Source organism: Daucus carota, chromosome 5, assembly GCF_001625215.2.
Source record: "Daucus carota subsp. sativus chromosome 5, DH1 v3.0, whole genome shotgun sequence".
Lineage (NCBI taxonomy): Eukaryota > Viridiplantae > Streptophyta > Magnoliopsida > Apiales > Apiaceae > Daucus > Daucus carota.
Window position 1 is genome coordinate 2,900,863 of NC_030385.2, and position 19,272 is coordinate 2,920,134.

A 19,272-nucleotide genomic window follows, 5' to 3' on the forward strand; every position below is an offset into this window, starting at 1 on the left:
TATGTTGGTTGGTCTGTCATCAAGGGAACACCTTCTTATTGAAGGGTGTGCACTTTTGATTTATAAGAGGAAGTGTTTAGGCTAGGTCTTTCTTGGAGTTGTAATGAAAGTGTCACGACTAAATGCCTTTCCTGAGGTTGGTGGGAGTGTAATTTGAAGGGGTGCAATTGAGTCCAATTCAAACTCGTCTAGAGTTGTAAATCGAGCTTGGCCTTGACTGTTAGAGTTTGACCGAGTCTGTTATTTTGGTGGTGTTTGTTTACGAGAAGCAAATGATGTTTCTGGTTTTTACTTTTCTTGATCCGTTTGTGTAAAGAAGTAGACGCACTGAGAATGCTAACTTTTCTCTCACAGCTTCTGCTTCTTTTCCAAACACTTTATTAACTTATTTGTTTCTCACTTCCACTCCACTTCTTTACTACAACTCTACAAGCAAAAAATCACTTCTTTTAAACTAATCCAAACGGCCCCTTTAAGTTAAAAACACGGCTCATAAAAAATTGAGTTAATTGCAATTGGCACCCTTTTGGTTTCAGCTTATTGCACATCCTTCGAATCAAAGGAGTGCCAATTGCAATTAACTCTAAAAAAAATTGATAAGTTTAAATTCACTTAAGCTCGAATATGAGTGGTTTGACATGATATAAATAATAAAATTATGTGTACATTTCAGATATAATAATAAAAAAAACGTATTAATTGCGGACTACACGAGCAATAAGATCCGATGAGTGGGACCTATTTACTATATGTATGATTTGGAACCTAATTGCCCTTCATGAAATCTTCCCACCGTCTCATCCCGGTTGGCAGCGGGCTTGAGCTCAAGTTTGAGCGTGACTCGATCATTATTGTATTAAATTCTAATATCTTATGACCTCAGCTCGAATAGTTCATGGACGCTACTCTGAAACTGGGAGGAGGGTGTTTGTGTGTTTGATAAAACAAATCCTCTTGCTTGTTTAAACAAAATCCTGAGTTTTCATTTGGATGATGGAAGGATTATGAGATGAATGAAAGTGGGAGTAAAGAAATATTTATTCGAGACCACTCTAAAAGTGACATTATTTTGGATTATCGTCCTCAAAAGTATGTAAAGACGAATTAGCAAAAAAAATTAAAATAAGGGTATGTAAAGAAGCGACAATCCTATATTACAGTAGAAGTTCTTGGTCCACTTATCAGCCAGGTACTGAAATAATGCAAAAACTTCACATTTCCAGGGGTGGTGTTCCTCAAAAGTATTGCAGACTTGCAGTACAAATAAATAGTTAATCTTGTCATATAAGTAGAACATTTCTTCCAAGAAATGATATATGAGGACCTGTTCAACAGACTTGACTCAATTGGTTTCGACAAGACTAGTGAAATCTTGTGAAACTTGATGCACCGGAGCAAGCTACATTTTCGAACAACTCCTACGTCTACTCATCTCCGACTCCGAGACCACTGAAGCTGTACCTTGTGCTTCACATATGCATCTCTATATAAACATTCTTATACCTGCTCACATATACTTGAACACACAGCAGATATGTACATGTTAACATATGTAAAATGAAATATATTTAAACTCCCGACAAAGTGGAGACGTAACAAAGAGGGTACTCCCTGATGTGTTCTTTGGTAGAAATACACAAAGATTATGCAACATTAGTCTCCTAACTTCCTAATTAACTAACAGGCATTATGGCTACACTGGTATCAACTGTTATACTTTGATATTGGCCAATTTGAAGCTACAGCATCTGTAAATTGAGATTATCGTAAGAAATTATAGAGTAATAGTTTTGTGTCCTGGACATTCTTTTCAGGTTCACGTACTAAAGTAAAGAAACGACAGTATCAGTGTATCTAAACTGAACTACCTTCCTACCCTGTTACTTGAGATTCACATATCATCTGCCCTTACAATCATTATTTAGTTGTTTTGAAACTCGACCAATATATCGTTCACATCTTCAAAATAGGACCAAGTCTTCCGGCTTTTCTCATCATTCTTGCATTCCTGTCAACAGCATTACATTTTTCGAGTAAGGTACAGCCTAGAAATAAGAGATTTAGCGCTATGATAACATAAGGCCCCCAACTTGAGGCCCCCACATGTTTGTATGCAATGAAATTCAAGCATCACTTCAGGAATTTTCTCGTCTATTTTTTGTAATTTTTAAACTGATCTGATAGTACATATTGCAAATGAACGATATTTTCTAACATGAAACTACACATACCAGCAACCATATTTCACATGTAGATTGTAGCATCTGTAAGTACTAAGAACAAACCTCATATTTCTGAGTAAGAGATGCCCATAAGGATTTGCACTGTCCTGCGCTTCGGACAATCCCATCTGCCAACAGAGCTGCCGATATCTCTTCCCAAAGGGCCATTCGTCCCTTTACAACCTGAAATCTGCTATTCAACTCTTTGCGAAATTTGATGAGTTTCTTAATTTCTTCAGGTTTCCATTTGTTTCGTTTTGATGGTGTGGAAGATTTCAATTCAGATTTGGGCAGGTCAAAAGGATCGTTTTTACTGCTGGCTATCTTGGCCTCTGCTTTTTGCTCTGGTGTAGCTACACCTTCACTATCTTGTTCATGCTCGTTGACTGGTACCACAAATGACTTCCAGAAATCATCAGACTCAGAATTCTTCTTCGCTAAGCTAGAAGTTGAGGTTAAGTCTTCCTCAGAAGTTGAGGTCAAGTCTTCCTCAGAAGTTGAGGTCAAGTCTTCCTCAGATAGAAGTTCATCAATTTCATCATTATCGACATCACCATCTACATGTAAAAGAAACCCAAGAATGAATATTCAGTTCATATGAACTACCTGCATTATATTTGTTACAGAGCTGCCTTTCTAATTTCACTAGTTTAAATACTTTTGGAAATAGTTTAGATAGTCAAGCAGTAAAGGATGTGAGAACTTATACAGGAATCACAAATGAACTCATGACAGAAATGACAAACGAATGATTTTTTGTATCCATACGTTCTTCCCTTCATCAAATTGGGTATGAGACTTGAAGGTTGAACTATATTGGTCGGTCAGGTCAGTCTTGTTAAAAGTACTTGTGCATATGCAAGAAAAGAAACAACACCATACAGAAAATAACAAGTATAGAACCTTTAGATTCTTGTGCACTGGTTTCTACTGGGCGTCCTTTATCACTTTCCTCTTTGTTTTTACTTGCGCGTCTCTTTTCTGCATGTTCATGCACCCCTATCTTCAATTTTGGTATCCGGAAATCAATCTGTGATTTGCCTGGTTTCTTTCCATTGAGCTCATCGGAAAGCACCCCAGTTGGATTTTCTATAGCAATTACAATTACATCTGGTCTTTTACTGCTGTATTTCCTAACCAATTTCCTTAAAACCTCAGAAACAATTCTTTCCATGTGGGCAAGAGGACAATTCAGAGGGCAACTCGACAGTGCAGCATGTGCAGCCTTATGGAGAGCATCTAAAAGTTTCCCTTTGTCAAGCCATAAGCAACGTGTTGTTATTCTAATTTTTCCCTTTAAGGTTTTCTCATCACTGTCATTAGGTTGAGGGCGTATAATTTCCATACTGCGACAGAGAAATCAAAGCTTTATTATGCTACCAATAAATAAAAGCAACACATGACTTACTAATGACTTGAAAAATTTACCTGACAACTATAACACCATCTGTCGCAATTCGTAATCTCTCATCAACACGAAGTTCAGCAGAAGTGCCAAACGCTTTGTCACCATCACTGTACATCAACTGCAGATGCGGAATAGATTATATAAAAAAGATTATATATCAAAGAAAAAAAAAGAGAGACCAATATTAAACATCCATTGACCTGCAAATTCTCTTTACCAAGAGATATAAATCCATTGGAAAGCACTTTTCTGTTCCTTAGATGTGAAACCCCAAGCATTTCACCATTTTTGATAACCTGGTAGGATCATGGAAGTGACTGAACAAGTTAATATGGATACTAAATAGTTACAATATGTAATGAATATATGAATTATCGCCCTAATGTTTGTAAAAAAGGTATATTCATATGACAATGGTACTTTCGGAATGCAGCAAGTCTGCAACTAGCGCAAAAAGAAACAAGATTCTTTCCACGGCCACTTTAGCCAGCATAATTTTCATAATAGACCTTGTTTTTCAATCCAGGAAAAGGTAACCATATTGGGTTTCTTTTCTTTTTTTTCCGCAAAAAGGCAATTTTTTGTTTTAAAAAAAAGAGAGAGGGAGTGCAAAGATGCATGATTATTTATCTGAACCAATTAAAGAATAGCAAGGAGATAATCCAAGTATCTGCAAAAGACACCATTTTCAGTGTACTGGAAAGTAACATCCACATACCTGGCAAAACAACTGTTTGTGAAGCTTTCCTATCCTCCAGAATTCTCGATTATAATTTTTTTTTTTTTTTTTTGCTTCTTATTACAGTTTACGTGGTAGGCTTATACAAAATGTGTAAGCGGAAACACTGTTATCAAGTCGACGACTAGTGAACCAGTCGTTCTATAGAAAAAGTCGAGGAGCGACTTATGAGTTTTACCCGACCCGGTACCTGGTCTGACCAAAAATTTCAGAAGTAGGGTTTTTAGACAAAATCTTATGTGGTTTTGTTCTGAAAAGAAAGATAAGGATTTGGGCGGCTACAAGGTCCGATTAATAGACTTGTCGTCGGTGTGTAGGCCCTGATTACCTGTTCCGGAAACTTCAGAAGTAGGGTTGTTAGACAAAATCTTATGTGGTTTTGTTCTGAAAAGAAAGATAAGGATCTGGGCGGCAACAAGGTCCGACTAATAGACTTGTAGTCGGTGTGTAAGCCCTGATTACCTGTTCCGGCTACGTAATCTTTATATCATTTTCAACATATTAGTATATCCCTAATCTTTGTATCATTTCAACTTCACATTATTATTTCCTACCCGTCACTACTTTCCGACTTCAGGCTATGTAATCTTTGTATTATTTTCAACATATCAGTATATCCCTGATCTTTGTATCATTTCAACTTCACATTATTATTTCCATCCTGACACTACTTTCTGGCTTCACTTTACATGTGAACTAACAATCTGCTACGTCCTGTACATCTCACTGTTGCTTCTTATCTTTTAATTTTGATTCAAACTATAAACTGATGTTTGTTCAACTAAATGATGTGTGTTCAACTATATTATATTTATCAAATCTAGTAAACATATGTATATAAATGACTTGACTGTTTACGACTAGTCTGGCGACTTGTCGACTAGTCAATTCCAAGGTACCCGGGCGCCGAGGCTCGACTTGGCGCTGTGATAACCTTGAGTGGAAATAAACAATGAGCGAGAGGTACTTCCTAAATGACACATGCAAAGACATCCAGCAGAAAAGATGAAACAGAGAAAAGCATTGACATTTTGACCACATCTAACCAGTTTCCAGTTCTTCTACGGAACATTATACACGTTAGAACTAAAGTTTACATCAGAAGAGAAAATTGTGGAGTCTATTAAGCAAGTGTGCATGTAATGTATATTTAAAATAATTGTGACACATGCTCTAGGCTACCTCAAAATATGACACTGGCAAGTAGCATCACTTGTATAATAATCTTGCCTTAGACTTCCACGGGATATGGCGATTTTATTACTAAATTATAAAGGTTCTGAACATTGCCAAAAAGATTTTAGGAGATATTATACTTACAGTTGTGTGATGAATACCGTTAGCTTTCCCAAGCAATTCATGCTCTTTCAGGAACAGAAGTTCACCGTGAATGGGTAGAAAATGTTGTGGCTTTACAATCCTCAGCACTTCCTCCTTCAAAAATAAAAGTCAAAAGTTGGTTGTTTTCTTAATCAATTACAAGTGAAAAAGAACATATGATTATCTAATATCGTTGAAGTCCAGATATTGACAATAAATGGGAGAAGCATGATGATCTTACCAGTTCTTCACGATGAGCATGACCAGATGTGTGCAGCTGCTCATTCTTACCCATCACCAAAGTTGATCCTATTTCTGCTATGCGGTTCATCATTTTCATAACTCGAGTTTCATTACCTGGGATCACCTAATTAAAAATACGGAATAAGCAAGTGTTGTAACCATAGCGGTCAACTAACAATGTTTCAAACAAGAAATTTCTCGAAAATATGATTTTGCAAACAAAAAATGCATTTTAAATAACAATACGAGAAGCCTATGAGAAAGCAGGGATTCTTCACTCACCCGCCGCACCGCGCACTCGATTCTTGGGTACTCGGGAATTTTGGGATTCTTGTTAATGATTAATTATGTATTGAATACTCTATCGCTTAACTACCTTATAATGTAATAATTGTGTTATTAAATAATTATATTGTAAATTGTTAAGGATATTGAACTTATTTCTTTGATTATTTGGTTTAAATATATGCATATGTAACTCTCCAAATACATGCATAATATATATTATATTAATATTTGTCGAATCCCCCCGCACCCGAATCCCCATATATTTAAATTTGCCGAATTCCCGTAACCCCGTACTGCGCACTCCCACACCCGCACCCGCCCTCATGCTACAGCAAATTAACCTGACACCAACAAAGAGAACTAGACATCTAGTTATTAACCTGTCCTGCCCAAAAGCTTATCCAGAGTGGTAAACTTGACCTGCACTGCCTTCAAACCACAATCATCTATATAACCTCCACAAAACATTATTCAGGGTGTTCTTCAGACTTCAATTTGTGGCTCTATATTGGGCTGAAACATCCGTAAAAAGCAGGCCACGCCTCACTTCGTTCTAGATTATAATTGTTTAAGCTAACTATGTAGTAATAAAGTCTGCTAATACTATTTGGTCACCCCAGCCAGCCCAGGGGTAACCCTTTGGGACCATTGTGTAAAAATCATTCAACAAGATGTATTAGTTACAAAAATTATAATCCAGTTGTACAACACGTTGTTCTGGAATTAGAACAGGTGCATTTAGTGATGTAGTCTCAGGACTGCAGTCTGGTGATATAATGCAGAAACTATCGAAATTCGAACAGGTATTGACAGTCACATTTTTATGTAGAAGGGTCTTCTGAAAGTAGAAGCTCAGCACGGTAATCAGAAACAGGTTTTAGGAGAGTGTTCAAATGATTAAATATAGATACATCTAGAACAGAGGACTCTTTTTAGTCATCTTAACGCAATAGTTTTGTGGAAATAACATCATGTATGCTAGATAAGTTTGGCATCCTTTCTTTCACTTGGAGAAGAGAATATGGTTACACATATTGATCATAATTTTGTAAGTTCTAGAGATGAGTGCTGATCTCCACTCCTTACAGATGTCTAAGAACCAGCTACTCTTTCACAAGACAAAAATCTATGTCCCTGATCAACATAAATTACAGGAGAAACAAATACATATACCCAGGTTTGGTGTTGCTTGCAAAAGTTACTATTCAAGATAAATATATCACAGCAGGAATCGCAAGAATTTTAGACAATCAGCATATTTTCCAACTTAAAATTTTTTATTTATCAGAGATGAGACTAAATTACAGAATTGTCTGTCATAATGTAGATATTATAGCTATAGCACTAATCTTATTACCTTAGCAGAATATAATATGAGGTCTTCCTTGCTTAGTTTGAGTGAATGACTACTTCCATATGATGCAAGGTTCAATGCAGCACGTGGTTCTGCCTGACACAATAGAAATGTAATTAAATGCTACTCATGAAACTTCAGTAATAATACTCTGATTTGTAATAGGATAAAACCACTGCAAAATATCAGCAAAAACTTACTTGAGAACCTGTTGTCACAATTAACAAATCCTTTGGGGCATAAGCATCGATATCTTCTACTTTCACCTATACAGCATATACAACATTAAGATAAGTTGAGTGAGAAGTGGATGGCAAAAGTACATGTATATGGTGTCCTTGTACATGTATATAGTGGTTCAATTGTTTTTGTAGTTTATACACAATCAAACATTAACATAAGCAGATAGAAGTTTGTGCGAAGAGAATAATATCTAGTACATGTGTTTTACACTGTCAATAACTTCTGATACTTTCAGCATATCAAAATCATGCATGTCCCAAATGCCTTCTTTAACATAGTCCAATATACCCCTCCTCCGAAGTAATTAGCCCTGCCCTTGTTTACCAAGTGGTTGAAAGTACAAGCTCTTATGGAGACAAAGTGGTGTGTGCAAGTTTAACAAACCAGGACAGGTAATACATTATGAAGATCATTACCAGAGTTGATGGATCAATTGGTGCATTTCCATCTCTCCACGCTGCCTCAAGGTACGTCCTCAGGGACATGCCAACAAAAACCTTTTACAAAGAAACCATGCATCTTTCATATAAGTGGAAAATAGTCTAAAAAGAGATCACGTGCAACAAAAGGGTCTAAAAAATTTGGTATATGTACCAACTTTCTGCCTGTTAAATCAGCTGCAGCTTTCACACTTCCAAGACGATGGATATTTGATGCAAATTGAGTAGTGATAACCCTTCCTGTCGCAGCAGATATATGACGCAAAAGTGAATCTGCAACAACAGTTTCACTAAAGGTTCTTCCAGGTGAAAGTACGTTTGTCGAGTCACTCATCATCTGAAAAAGAACAGAAACTAGAAATATGTACTGGAAATTTAAAAAGGTAATGGCAGAAGTACGATATAAATTCTAAACAAATAATGTGGCACTGTTCAACTAAATGTTTCAGTGCATTCTGTCAAAAATTGAAGATGAAGCATGGATACTTTACAGTGTACAGCATTAATCTATATGAAAACATGATTTGCACAATATACTGACTAGATAACAACATATAGACTTAATAAAACCATCCTAGTAAGTAGAACTGATGTCATAGTTTATATGATAGACTCCATTTGAGTATTACAAATTGACACTATTTTCACAGTGTCCAGCATTTAGTAACTTATCATCAGAAGGAGAAGTTTTGGTCAGCAGACTTACCAACGTTACTCCTTCTTTAGATAGTTCCTCCAAACCTTCACGATCAAAAACTTTCCCGTCCAGTGGCGACTCATCTATCTGTTCAATTATAATAACAGCAAAGGTTAATACGTAAGCAGCCACTAAGACTGTAATTTTTCGAAGGATCATTAATCCTGGGACCAGTGGACTGCTTTCGCTGAATTTTTACTTAACTAAAATGCTTGACTTATCATATAAACTAACTTTTAAACCTTTTAGTTCATTTGATTGAAATTAACTATACCTCAGGTAATAAGACTGTTAAATAGACCTCCCTCAAATGAACTAAAAAAGTGAAGAAAATAGTTCATGGGATTCTTTAAAAGTTTGGCAAATAAAGATTGAACGGAAATAATAATATTCCTGCGACAACACCTAGAGACACTAAATGATTACCTTCCAGTCCCCAGTGTGTAAAATTGTCCCATCGGCACACCGTAGAACTAGTCCACAACAATCAGGGATAGAATGGGTGACCCTAATAGGCTCTATTTCAAATGGGCCAGCATTAAATCTCCTCTTTGTTTTAAATGTTTTGAGCCTAGATGAAACAAAGATCCCAAACTCCTTCAAGCGCCTCTTAATAAGCTGCAAAAGACAAGACGCATCAACAACAAAAACTACGATAATCATAATACATATGTTATTAATATAAATCAATGCTGGTAACATTCAATTAATACATGTATGTTTATCTTAAAGCTTTCTTTTTTATTTCTGTATCAATTTGTATCAGCAAAATGTGATATTGAAGAGCAACATATGCTGCACTATAGCAAGTTAGTTAAAAATATAGTCATGAAAATTGATTTTAAAGTAGTGGAAAGAGGTAAGAAAAGTGGGTAAAATTGTGGGACCCATCAATAGTAAATTAATTTGTGTTGGAAAGGGATGACAGTAGTGGGTGAGATTAATTATTGTATTATAAAAGTTTACTACTTTTAGAAAGTTTCGAGAAGTAAAGAATTGAGAGGGACAACCAAAAATGAAAGTGAAAAGAATTGGTTGGGATGGGGGAAGTAGCATATAGTTAGGCATATGTTTAGCCTTGATTAATATTTTATAAAGATCATTAGTAAAAGAGCACCTAATTAGATTTTGATGAACCCTTTAGGAATGTCAGATAATGGTCTGGTGTTACTGCAACGAATTTTAGCCATTATATGGAAGACATGATATATAGGGCCACAAACCTCCATTGTAAATGAGGATGCAAATATGGGTGTCCGTGAATCCAAAGCTGGTATTACCTGTATAGATAGCAGGGAAACTAATTAGAAGAACATCAATAAAAGTGAAACTCTAAGATCTAAAAGAAAAATTTAGCAAAATAACATCAAAGAAGCCACGTGAACTATAGACAAAGAGTTGCAAATTCTTCAACATTCTAGACAGTCTTAATATCAAATTGTATAAGTCTCATTGATTTCGCATACAGTGGTTCAATTAAACGAGTCAGGCAACATATATATGGAACCTATCATATTCACTTTGAACGGCAAGCAGATGTTCATAGCCACCTTTCATCCAACAGGATTCTTTTTTTTTTTTAAATCTTAATATCTTAATGATACAAGGTTTCAGAGTAAAGGCACCTCTCTTCCTTCTAAAATTAAAGTTTTAACAACTGTCTAAACCTTGCGCTCAAAACAAAAGGTTCAGATGTCGCAATACCATGACGATCGCATCTTAATATCCTTCTAAGAACATATATTAGCCAATATATCATTTTCAAAGTTTCACTATCTAAGACAACCATAGTAAAAGCACTTTATCTTAAAGTGACATAGACTCTGTTAAGACTAGAAAACTTGAACTGCAAATCATTGCATAAATATAATCAACGACCTTGGCAATATGAATATACAAGACAAGCAGGTACCATCAAAGTAGGTACAACATATTGTGTGTGGGTGTACGTGTGTGTGTGTGTGTGTGATTTAGGAAGAAAAAAACTTTAAAACTGGATGACTACAAAGTACATATGTTTATCCACTAATGTAAGCGGAAACGACATACTTGAGAAGAAAAACTTTACCCAAGGCAATGCGCCAATGTGATCTTCGTGCCCATGTGTTATGATAACTGCTTCAATTTTGTGTCTCCATTTTTTAATAAATGTAGTATCAGGTATGATTTTCTGGACTCCAAGATCATCATAGCTAATGCATGTAAAAACAAAGTGGAAACAAGATGTGAAAATTGAGTTCAAAACAAGCAGCTTTACATTTAAAAAGTCACGAAAGCATCTATGATACTGGGAAAGTAAAAACTAATAAGCAATCTATGCTATCAGTATACAAGAACCAGACAAACAAATGTATTTCTATATGTTGTGAAGATGGGGGAGGGGTAGTCAACGCTAATTTCATTTAATAGCATTTTTGAATTGCAAGAAAAAATTTGTATTTGTGGTATGAAACTATGAGTACAGCTTTTAGGCTTTCCTTCAACTCAAAATGGATGTACTTCTAAAAAACTAGTCCTTACGTGGAGAAAAAACTTTTCACACAATTAGAGATAATACACAGCAAGCTAGACAAATTCAAGCTATTCCCTCTGTAGATATTATATAGCATGTACTTCTGTTAAACTTACTCTGGAAACATAATACCAGCATCAATCAGTATGTAACGATCAAAATTCCCCACAAGCATGCAATTCATCCCTATTTCTCCCAGACCACCAATTGGGAGAACACGTAATGGTGGACCATCAGATCCTTCATAAAACTGCTCCATCTTGCGTTTAACAGAATCTTCCATACTTTTTCCAGCCCCCTCCCTTCTTCCAGATCTGTTACGAGGAGACCTAGATCCACGTGTACCTATGGTGATGCCATTATTAAGCAACCATTATCTTAAAATTATATAATATACATATATAATAAAAAGACGGCCGGATCTTGTGTCAAGCAACATACTTGATGATAATAATTGATTAAACAGATTTTTCAGGATTTGCAAGAAAAGGTTTTTATGAAACTAGGACTCTAGGGGAACCCAACTACTTAAATCACTTCTATGTAAGTATGTCCCTATTCATAAAATACTTAAATTTTCCTCATTTTTTCAACCTGAATTTTCCTGCCGTCCTAGAAATAACACAACCAGGAATACTAGTCTCACAAATCTTATCAAAAGCAACTAATATCACTTGAAACTGAATCACCTGTGTGAACCAAAACCAACCATACATCTTCTTAAAACATAAGCCTTTAGAGCTACAACTTCACACAGTCTGAGAGCTTTCGAACCAAGTTTTGGACTTTCTGGACTCAAATTATAGCTTTACAAAAGCCTGTAACTTCACATAGCTCCGTCAACAGAATTTACTAGTAAAACTTCTTGAAAACATAACATAGACATACATTAACCCATCTCCAAACAACTTACAGCTTTGCGAGAACCGGTCACTTAACATAAACCCATCAACTAATTTTACTAATTAAACCAGCATAAAAAATTTACACGTATTAAAAAGATTTAAACTTGATACAAAATTGCAAGGGAAAAACCCAATTGACCATGGGACGTCGAGAGTTCGAACCTGTTACATTACCAGAGGGCAAAGCGCAGGAAATGGGGGATTTTCTGAAGGTGGGTGTGTGCCAAATCTTGTATGGATAGAGTGAAATGGCACTAAAGGCAGCCATTCTTATCAAATCTTTTCTGGGTCTTGTCTTGTTTTCACCAAGAATGTAAATTTAGAACTAAAAATGTTTGAGCTTTTGCTGAGGTTCAAGAATCTTGGACCATGGAACTAAACCCTAAAGCTGTATGTGTGTGTATATGTGTATGTATAGGTGAGGGTTTAAGGAGGAGAAGAGAAGACAGGAGAGGTTTGTAAGTACTCTTATCAGTTGAGGTTTTGGTGGTGGTTGTGTCAAGATGAGTCGCACGTGACTTTGGTCTTAGTCACGTGCCCAAAGACACTTGATTGCGTCTTCGATTTACTTTTCCCGCTATACTCCAAATCAAATTTAAAGATTTACTCATTTTAATAGAATTATTTATTAATAGTGATAATGATAATTATGTGAGATCGAGATTTTTATCAAATTTTTATTCCTTTTCGTGTACAAGAATTTGGCAAAACTAGACGTTTATGTGTTGAAAGGAAATAGGATTTTAAGCTTGATACACGAAAGTCGATGTCAATTGAGGTAGAGCTTGTTTGATGCATACAATTTTGTTCTTGTCTTTGCGTAATTTTATGATATATATTTATTTTGAGTTATAATATAAAAATGACAATATTTTTGAAGATGTTTGAAGTGAAATTTGTATTAACTTACTGCAAAAGTTGAAAAACAGCTTTCTCTAAAAGTATGAGAGGCCTGTTTATTTCTTAAAACAGTTTTTCAGCTAAAAACTGTTTGGAAAAGCTGCTTTTATTTTCCAAATAATTTTTCACTTGTTTTTCAATGAAAAACTATTGTTGCTATTACAAACCGCAACGGCAAACGGTACCTATGATAACTCCATTAATTTTTAGGTGATGTTAAAAGCATAACCGGATATTTGAAATGTCAAAAACACAACCACGGACAATGTCACAAGGCTGGCCCAACACATAGGTGGCTTCATTTTCGTTCACTTTCTCAGTAAAGCTCCAAATTTATTAGCCAAAGATGTCGATCATGTTGCGTATAAACGTCTTATGTGTATACAAGAAGATATTTCTAGGTTCAGTATACCCAAACCATGTTTAAGTGTGTTGAAAAATTGTAAAAACAGCTCGTTCGAGAAATTAAAAATTCCCGGGGGGGGGGGGGGGGGGGGGGGGGGGGGGGGGGGGGGGGGCAATAACAGCATTTAAGGTATCCTTGGGCTGGCCTGTTTTTGATACAATCATGGCATAGTTTGCTAAATTTTGAAATTGCATCAAGAAGGGAAGCCGCATTCAATCTTAAGAAGCAACTAAGGTGAGTCGCTCATGTGAACATGGATCTATGTAGCATGTCCAGGAAACCATGGTAGCCCGGGTTGGAGGCATTGGTTTGTATTTGAAAGTGGAACAATTGGACCCAAGAATATGCGCCATAGGTCAAGTATTATTGTGACAAGCATTGCAGCACCCAAAGCGTCAACAGCAACTCTTGGCAAGTCCCATTGATTTCCAGGTTCCTCATCAATCCTGCAATGAAGGATATCACCATCAATAAAGTCTCAAAAGTCACCTATATACTATCCTAAAAGAACATCAGTTTCTATATTCTGTCAATTAGAAAGCGTGGAATATACACCTACGTTTCAGACTGATTTCTGAATACAAGAATGCAGTATAACTGTACAACACATGTCATATTCATCAAAATTTTATCGTCATCTGAATTTGCAGTAAAAATAAGCACATAGTATACTGGAACATTTACAATTGCACAAGCAGATGAAATACAGTATTTATTAAGGAATCTGAAAAAAAATTAGAGGCATCCAAACAGCATAATAAGGATTTTATAAGCATTATAGTAGATCAAGTTAAGATAATCCAGCATTTAAGGTTACTGCACATATTTAAAGCAAAAATGTTAATCATTGATCGAATTTTCTTACCTCAAGAACATTGGGAAGCTTACAATAAAATATATTGCATAAAATACAGAGCCAACTTTGTACATGGATGCCCGATCTACAAATTCATAGTAAGGGAACTGCACATGTTCAAATAAAAAACCATATAAGAGAATTATAAATTTACAGTATTTGGCATATTTAAATTATCAAAAAATATATATTATGCCAGGCCGAGAAGCAAGATATACCATGCTATAATAGTTTAAATTCTCAACTTCTTATAATATTGCATCTTTATAAAATTTCACCAAGCCATGCACAATTGCAAATACCAGGGTTAAGAGAGTCATAGTAGGACGTGAAGAAATCTTTTCACAACTGTGGTGAGACAACATATGGAAGAGTGTACCATAATCATTGTAGTTATAATGAATGAAAAAGTACGAGAAAGGCAAAATGTACGAGTCAGCAAAAGAGGCTCCTATTTATGCCATCATTTAGTTATGATTGCTAAATGCTAACTTAACTTATATCTATGCAATTGAGATGCAGGAACTTCACGATAACTTACATTTGAAATAGCAACAGTCTCTAGGTATGCTATGAAATAAGAGAAAGCCAAAATCCATGCAGCTTTGGCGACCCACTGAACTGGCTCTGGAAAGCCAGCAACAGCATGCTGTAGCCTACGTAGTGTTAAGTTCGAGGTAACATGGTAGAACAAGAAGCACACATGTGTCAGGAGGAAAGTAGTGTGCGGTACCTGCAAGAGATAATCTATGCTACTGAAAACCAAGTCATCAATGTAATAATAAGAACATCCATCTTCTGCAGCAAATAATAATTTTATGTACCAAACATACATTATTCATCTTCCATGATGGAAAGGTATATGAAGCACCCAATACTGTGAAGAAATAATGTGTCCAGAAATAGTTTCCAACATAGCTGAAGATGATTATCCAAACATTGGCCTGCAACAAATGTACTATTAATACTCTGAACCAAACATATAGCAACAATTGATGATTTCGAACGAAAATTATATATACATCAAGAAAAAAGTGCTGTGTTCGCAGTCATTCATGCATTAAAAAAAGAAACTTGTGCACTATGAGCTTGAGTTCCATTAAGAAATTATTACTTGGAAGTCTATATATTTCAGTTTTAAAAAGTTGGTATTCATCGATAAATATTCATACTTTGTCACGCTATAATTTAAAGAATAATACAGTTCCTTCATATATCACTTCTGAATTTTGGCTTGTATCAGATTTCAAAGAGAACTTTTATTCCCGAAGTTGCATATTTGATAACAGGGAGAGCAGTTAAATTGACTATTTTTATCACTACAAGCTTAAGATAGAATTCATAAAAGAATACTTGCCTTAACCCAATAACGATCCTTCAAACTGATATAGCTGTCGGCCTGGAGAAAATGGAGAGCAAAAGCATTAACATTGAAGCAGTTAAGATTTTCGATTGCAACATATATATAACTATCAGAACAAGGGAGCACCAAACAATCCTTTATCGTAAAGAAATCCTTTCACATAAGAAGCAATACTAAAATCCTATCAAATAAGAAGCAATGCCAAATTGTCAAATCTTTTGTTATATATAATACCAGAGGAACCTAAATAACTTTACAATGAAAAGTGAAAGCTAATATTTAGTTGATTTCTAACTCAAATGGAAACAGACAGCAAGTAATGTGGAATATTTACTATGCATAGAAGGTTATAGAAGTGGCTCCCTTAGGTTTCTTCAGCACTTACCAGTAGGGGAAATGTAATAAGTGCGAGAAAACAATTTTGGCCAGTAGTCTGTATTTTATATTAGGCGCATTGATGGGAGGGAATTAAGGCGGGCAGTCTAAATTCCAAGTTTGATCTAACATAAACATAAGCATATACAATATCATGTTGACTAACACGTCTCACGAAACTTAGTTGCTCAACATAATTCCTCACACACAAAGCTTGTACTTATCCCAAAACAGGCTACAGAGAGAAAGAATCCGGTACTTGACCTTTCCAACAAGAAACAACGGTATCACAAAAGCTGGAACAACCGAAACTAATCCCACTAGTAAGTACTCTAGCTCCATAAAATCCTGTCAATACCAATTGATAAACACCATCAGCACTATCATAATCATAACTTTTTACATCACATTTCCATACGAACACATTTCTCAACAAACATCAGCATAAATCAACAATTAGTTTTCACATAATTTATAATTATTCAAAATGTTATAATAATACGAGTTGAATTACGGAACCAGGATTTCGAAATAGTCAGGGCTAAAACCTAATTAACACCATCAGCACTATCATAATCATAACTTTTTACATCACATTTCCATACGAAAACATTTCTCAACATACATCAGCACAAATCAACAATTAGTTTTCACATAATTTATAATTATTCAAAATGTTATAATAATACGAGTTGAGTTACGGAACCAGGATTTCGAAACAGTCAGGGCTAAAACCGAAAAGGTATAGTACCTCGTAGAGCTTATAAGGGACGATAATACCGAGGCAGAGAGTGAGCCAGACCGGAGAGTAGAGAAGGAAGAACAATTCTCCCCATCGTTTGCTTGGATTCGTAGCTAACCACAGATTACTAATAGTACTAGTAGGAGTTTTATCTTTTGCTGCAACTGCTTGTTTTTTAACACCTGATGATGATTAATCATTCAATTAATAATGGGACTAAGAAAAATGAATCATCTGATTGTGATGATTTATGTGGATTGATACTTACCGACCATTTTGCAATGGGATCTTGATTCAAGGGCTGCTCGTTTAGTTCACTCTTCACTTCACTCCAAACGGATACTGGAGTTACGTGGGCCTCCATTCATTTTTATACCGAAAATATTGGGTTTAAATTATTTAAATTAGATACAAAAATATTAATAAAATAAAAAGATTATCTTCAAAAAAAAATTCATAAATATCCAAATTTTAAAATATTTTTATAAAAATATCACATCTTTTTCAAATTTTTGTAAAAATACCGAACTCGGTAGGCAACCCATTACACCCGGGTGCAATTAGCAATCATACTTACAACTCCTACGAGACCATTTTTTGTGGTTGACTGGTTGTATTGGTTGCAGATCGTATTTTTATAAATATTTTCTAAAAATTTGATATTTTTGCAAATTTTTTCAAAAGATAGTAGAATCGCGAAAAAACCTTAAAACCCGATAATTTTGATAAATTCTCTAAAACAAATTTGTTATATTATACTTTTTTATATATAAAATATAATCTCATAATTTGCTTTTAGTTTTTTATATTCATATTAAATTTTTGTTAGAAAAAGTTAAAATTTTGGTCTTGTGATTGGTATTTAACCTATCATATTCTGATTTTTTTCCTCAATTACAGTTAAAACATATTTTAAAATTTTCATTCAAACATATATCTTGACCAATTTTTGATTAGTTTTTTGACAGATTTAACTACCACTAAAGACTTATTGAACTTGTAAAACAAAAAATTTATGTAACACATCTAATAGAAACATATTAATCCGGACATGTTTTATTTAAGTACACATATTATTCTAATATATTTTATTGTCGTTATTAAATTAGTTATTAACTATATAATTAAATAATGATATAATATGTCGGTTGTAAGACAGTGTGTCCATGGTATGAGAGAAGGGAATCTAAGAGCTTGATGTGCATTTATTCAAATTTTTAATATTTTTCTCTCATTTTATTTATTTGTGTGTAAAAATTTTTAAATATAAATTATAAAATTATATATTACGCACTCCAAAAATATCACAACATATTTTAAAATTATATATATATATATATATATATATTGAACTAAAATCTCCATGCTACTGCTGGAAATGATGCGAAACGAGGATGTTCATATAAATTAGGGGATAATTACACCGAAAAAATGATACAAAAAGATACTCACATGTACAATGCAGCTCAAGTTCTCTTTTCCTTTTAACAAATGTTCAATTTAGGGTGCGTAAAATCAAATAACGTAACTATAAACTTTTTAACGAGAGAATCTGTAACGGTGTTGGTTAAAAATGGTTGACTAAATTGGACCTGTAAAACATTATGTAAAATTTGTCGAAGCTGTAAGCTATTTTGCTTCAATGATACTGATTATATTGGTTAGCTATATTTCAGAAATAATAAGTTATTATTCTTTCAAGTTGTTACAAATAGAATATTAGAATGTATATTATCATATGGCAATAAATGATACGAAATCTTGCTACAGATATTGCTTGCTTTTAGTGGTTGGCCAAATATAACCAACATCAATTGGTTGGCTATATTTTCAGACAGGGACATGTAATACTTATTTATGATATGATTTAATGAATTTTAGCTAAGGGTTTTGATGGGTTGAAGATGCTCTGATCTTGCATAACATCATCTTTTTTTTTTTTAATCTTTCAATTTATGAGTTGATAATTACAAGATCATGATCAAAATTTGTGATTGGTCATGTTCAAAATATTTTTAAAAAACCTCAGAAAAGCCAAGTCAACTAACTTGTGAGATTTCGTCAGTTTTGTAGTCTAAAGTCTTTCCTAAAAAATCAGATATTTTCTGACAGATAATGCAGATACTATAATTAAAGTATTTGGTTTTAGAAAAATAATATACCACGTAACTTTTGTGTGGAACAAGAATCCGAACCCCAAATTTCCTGTCATAAAATGAGGAGATAAACTTTTACTCCCTCCGTCCCAGTCATTTGTAT

General features: G+C 34.6%; 2 protein-coding genes across 3 annotated transcripts; both read right to left on the reverse strand.

Moving 5' to 3' along the window:
- Nucleotides 1–1,252: 1,252 nt before the first annotated feature.
- On the reverse strand, nt 1,253–12,849 carry LOC108223313 (ribonuclease J). Of its 2 annotated transcripts, none has more exons than XM_017397499.2 (17): nt 12,546–12,849; nt 11,583–11,811; nt 11,023–11,146; nt 10,178–10,234; nt 9,381–9,572; nt 8,964–9,041; nt 8,412–8,594; nt 8,234–8,314; nt 7,775–7,840; nt 7,578–7,670; nt 5,931–6,056; nt 5,690–5,803; nt 3,831–3,926; nt 3,651–3,748; nt 3,126–3,568; nt 2,286–2,779; nt 1,253–2,008 (listed from the first exon to the last, which is right to left on the reverse strand). In XM_017397499.2, the coding sequence occupies exons 1-17, from the start codon at nt 12,637–12,639 to the stop codon at nt 1,922–1,924; spliced, it is 2,655 nt and encodes an 884-aa protein (XP_017252988.1). In that variant the 5' UTR covers nt 12,640–12,849; the 3' UTR covers nt 1,253–1,921. The 2 variants fall into 2 exon arrangements, with proteins under 2 accessions (XP_017252988.1, XP_017252987.1); XM_017397498.2 differs by having other exon boundaries at nt 12,534–12,849.
- A 951-nt stretch (nt 12,850–13,800) lies between these two features.
- LOC108220910 (cycloeucalenol cycloisomerase) lies at nt 13,801–17,422 on the reverse strand. Its single transcript, XM_017394799.2, has 8 exons — nt 17,282–17,422; nt 17,023–17,195; nt 16,536–16,619; nt 15,891–15,932; nt 15,367–15,477; nt 15,075–15,266; nt 14,543–14,640; nt 13,801–14,123 (listed from the first exon to the last, which is right to left on the reverse strand). Exons 1-8 carry the CDS (start codon nt 17,286–17,288, stop codon nt 13,937–13,939), a joined length of 894 nt encoding a protein of 297 aa, XP_017250288.1. The 5' UTR covers nt 17,289–17,422; the 3' UTR covers nt 13,801–13,936.
- Between the last annotated feature and the right edge of the window lie 1,850 nt (nt 17,423–19,272).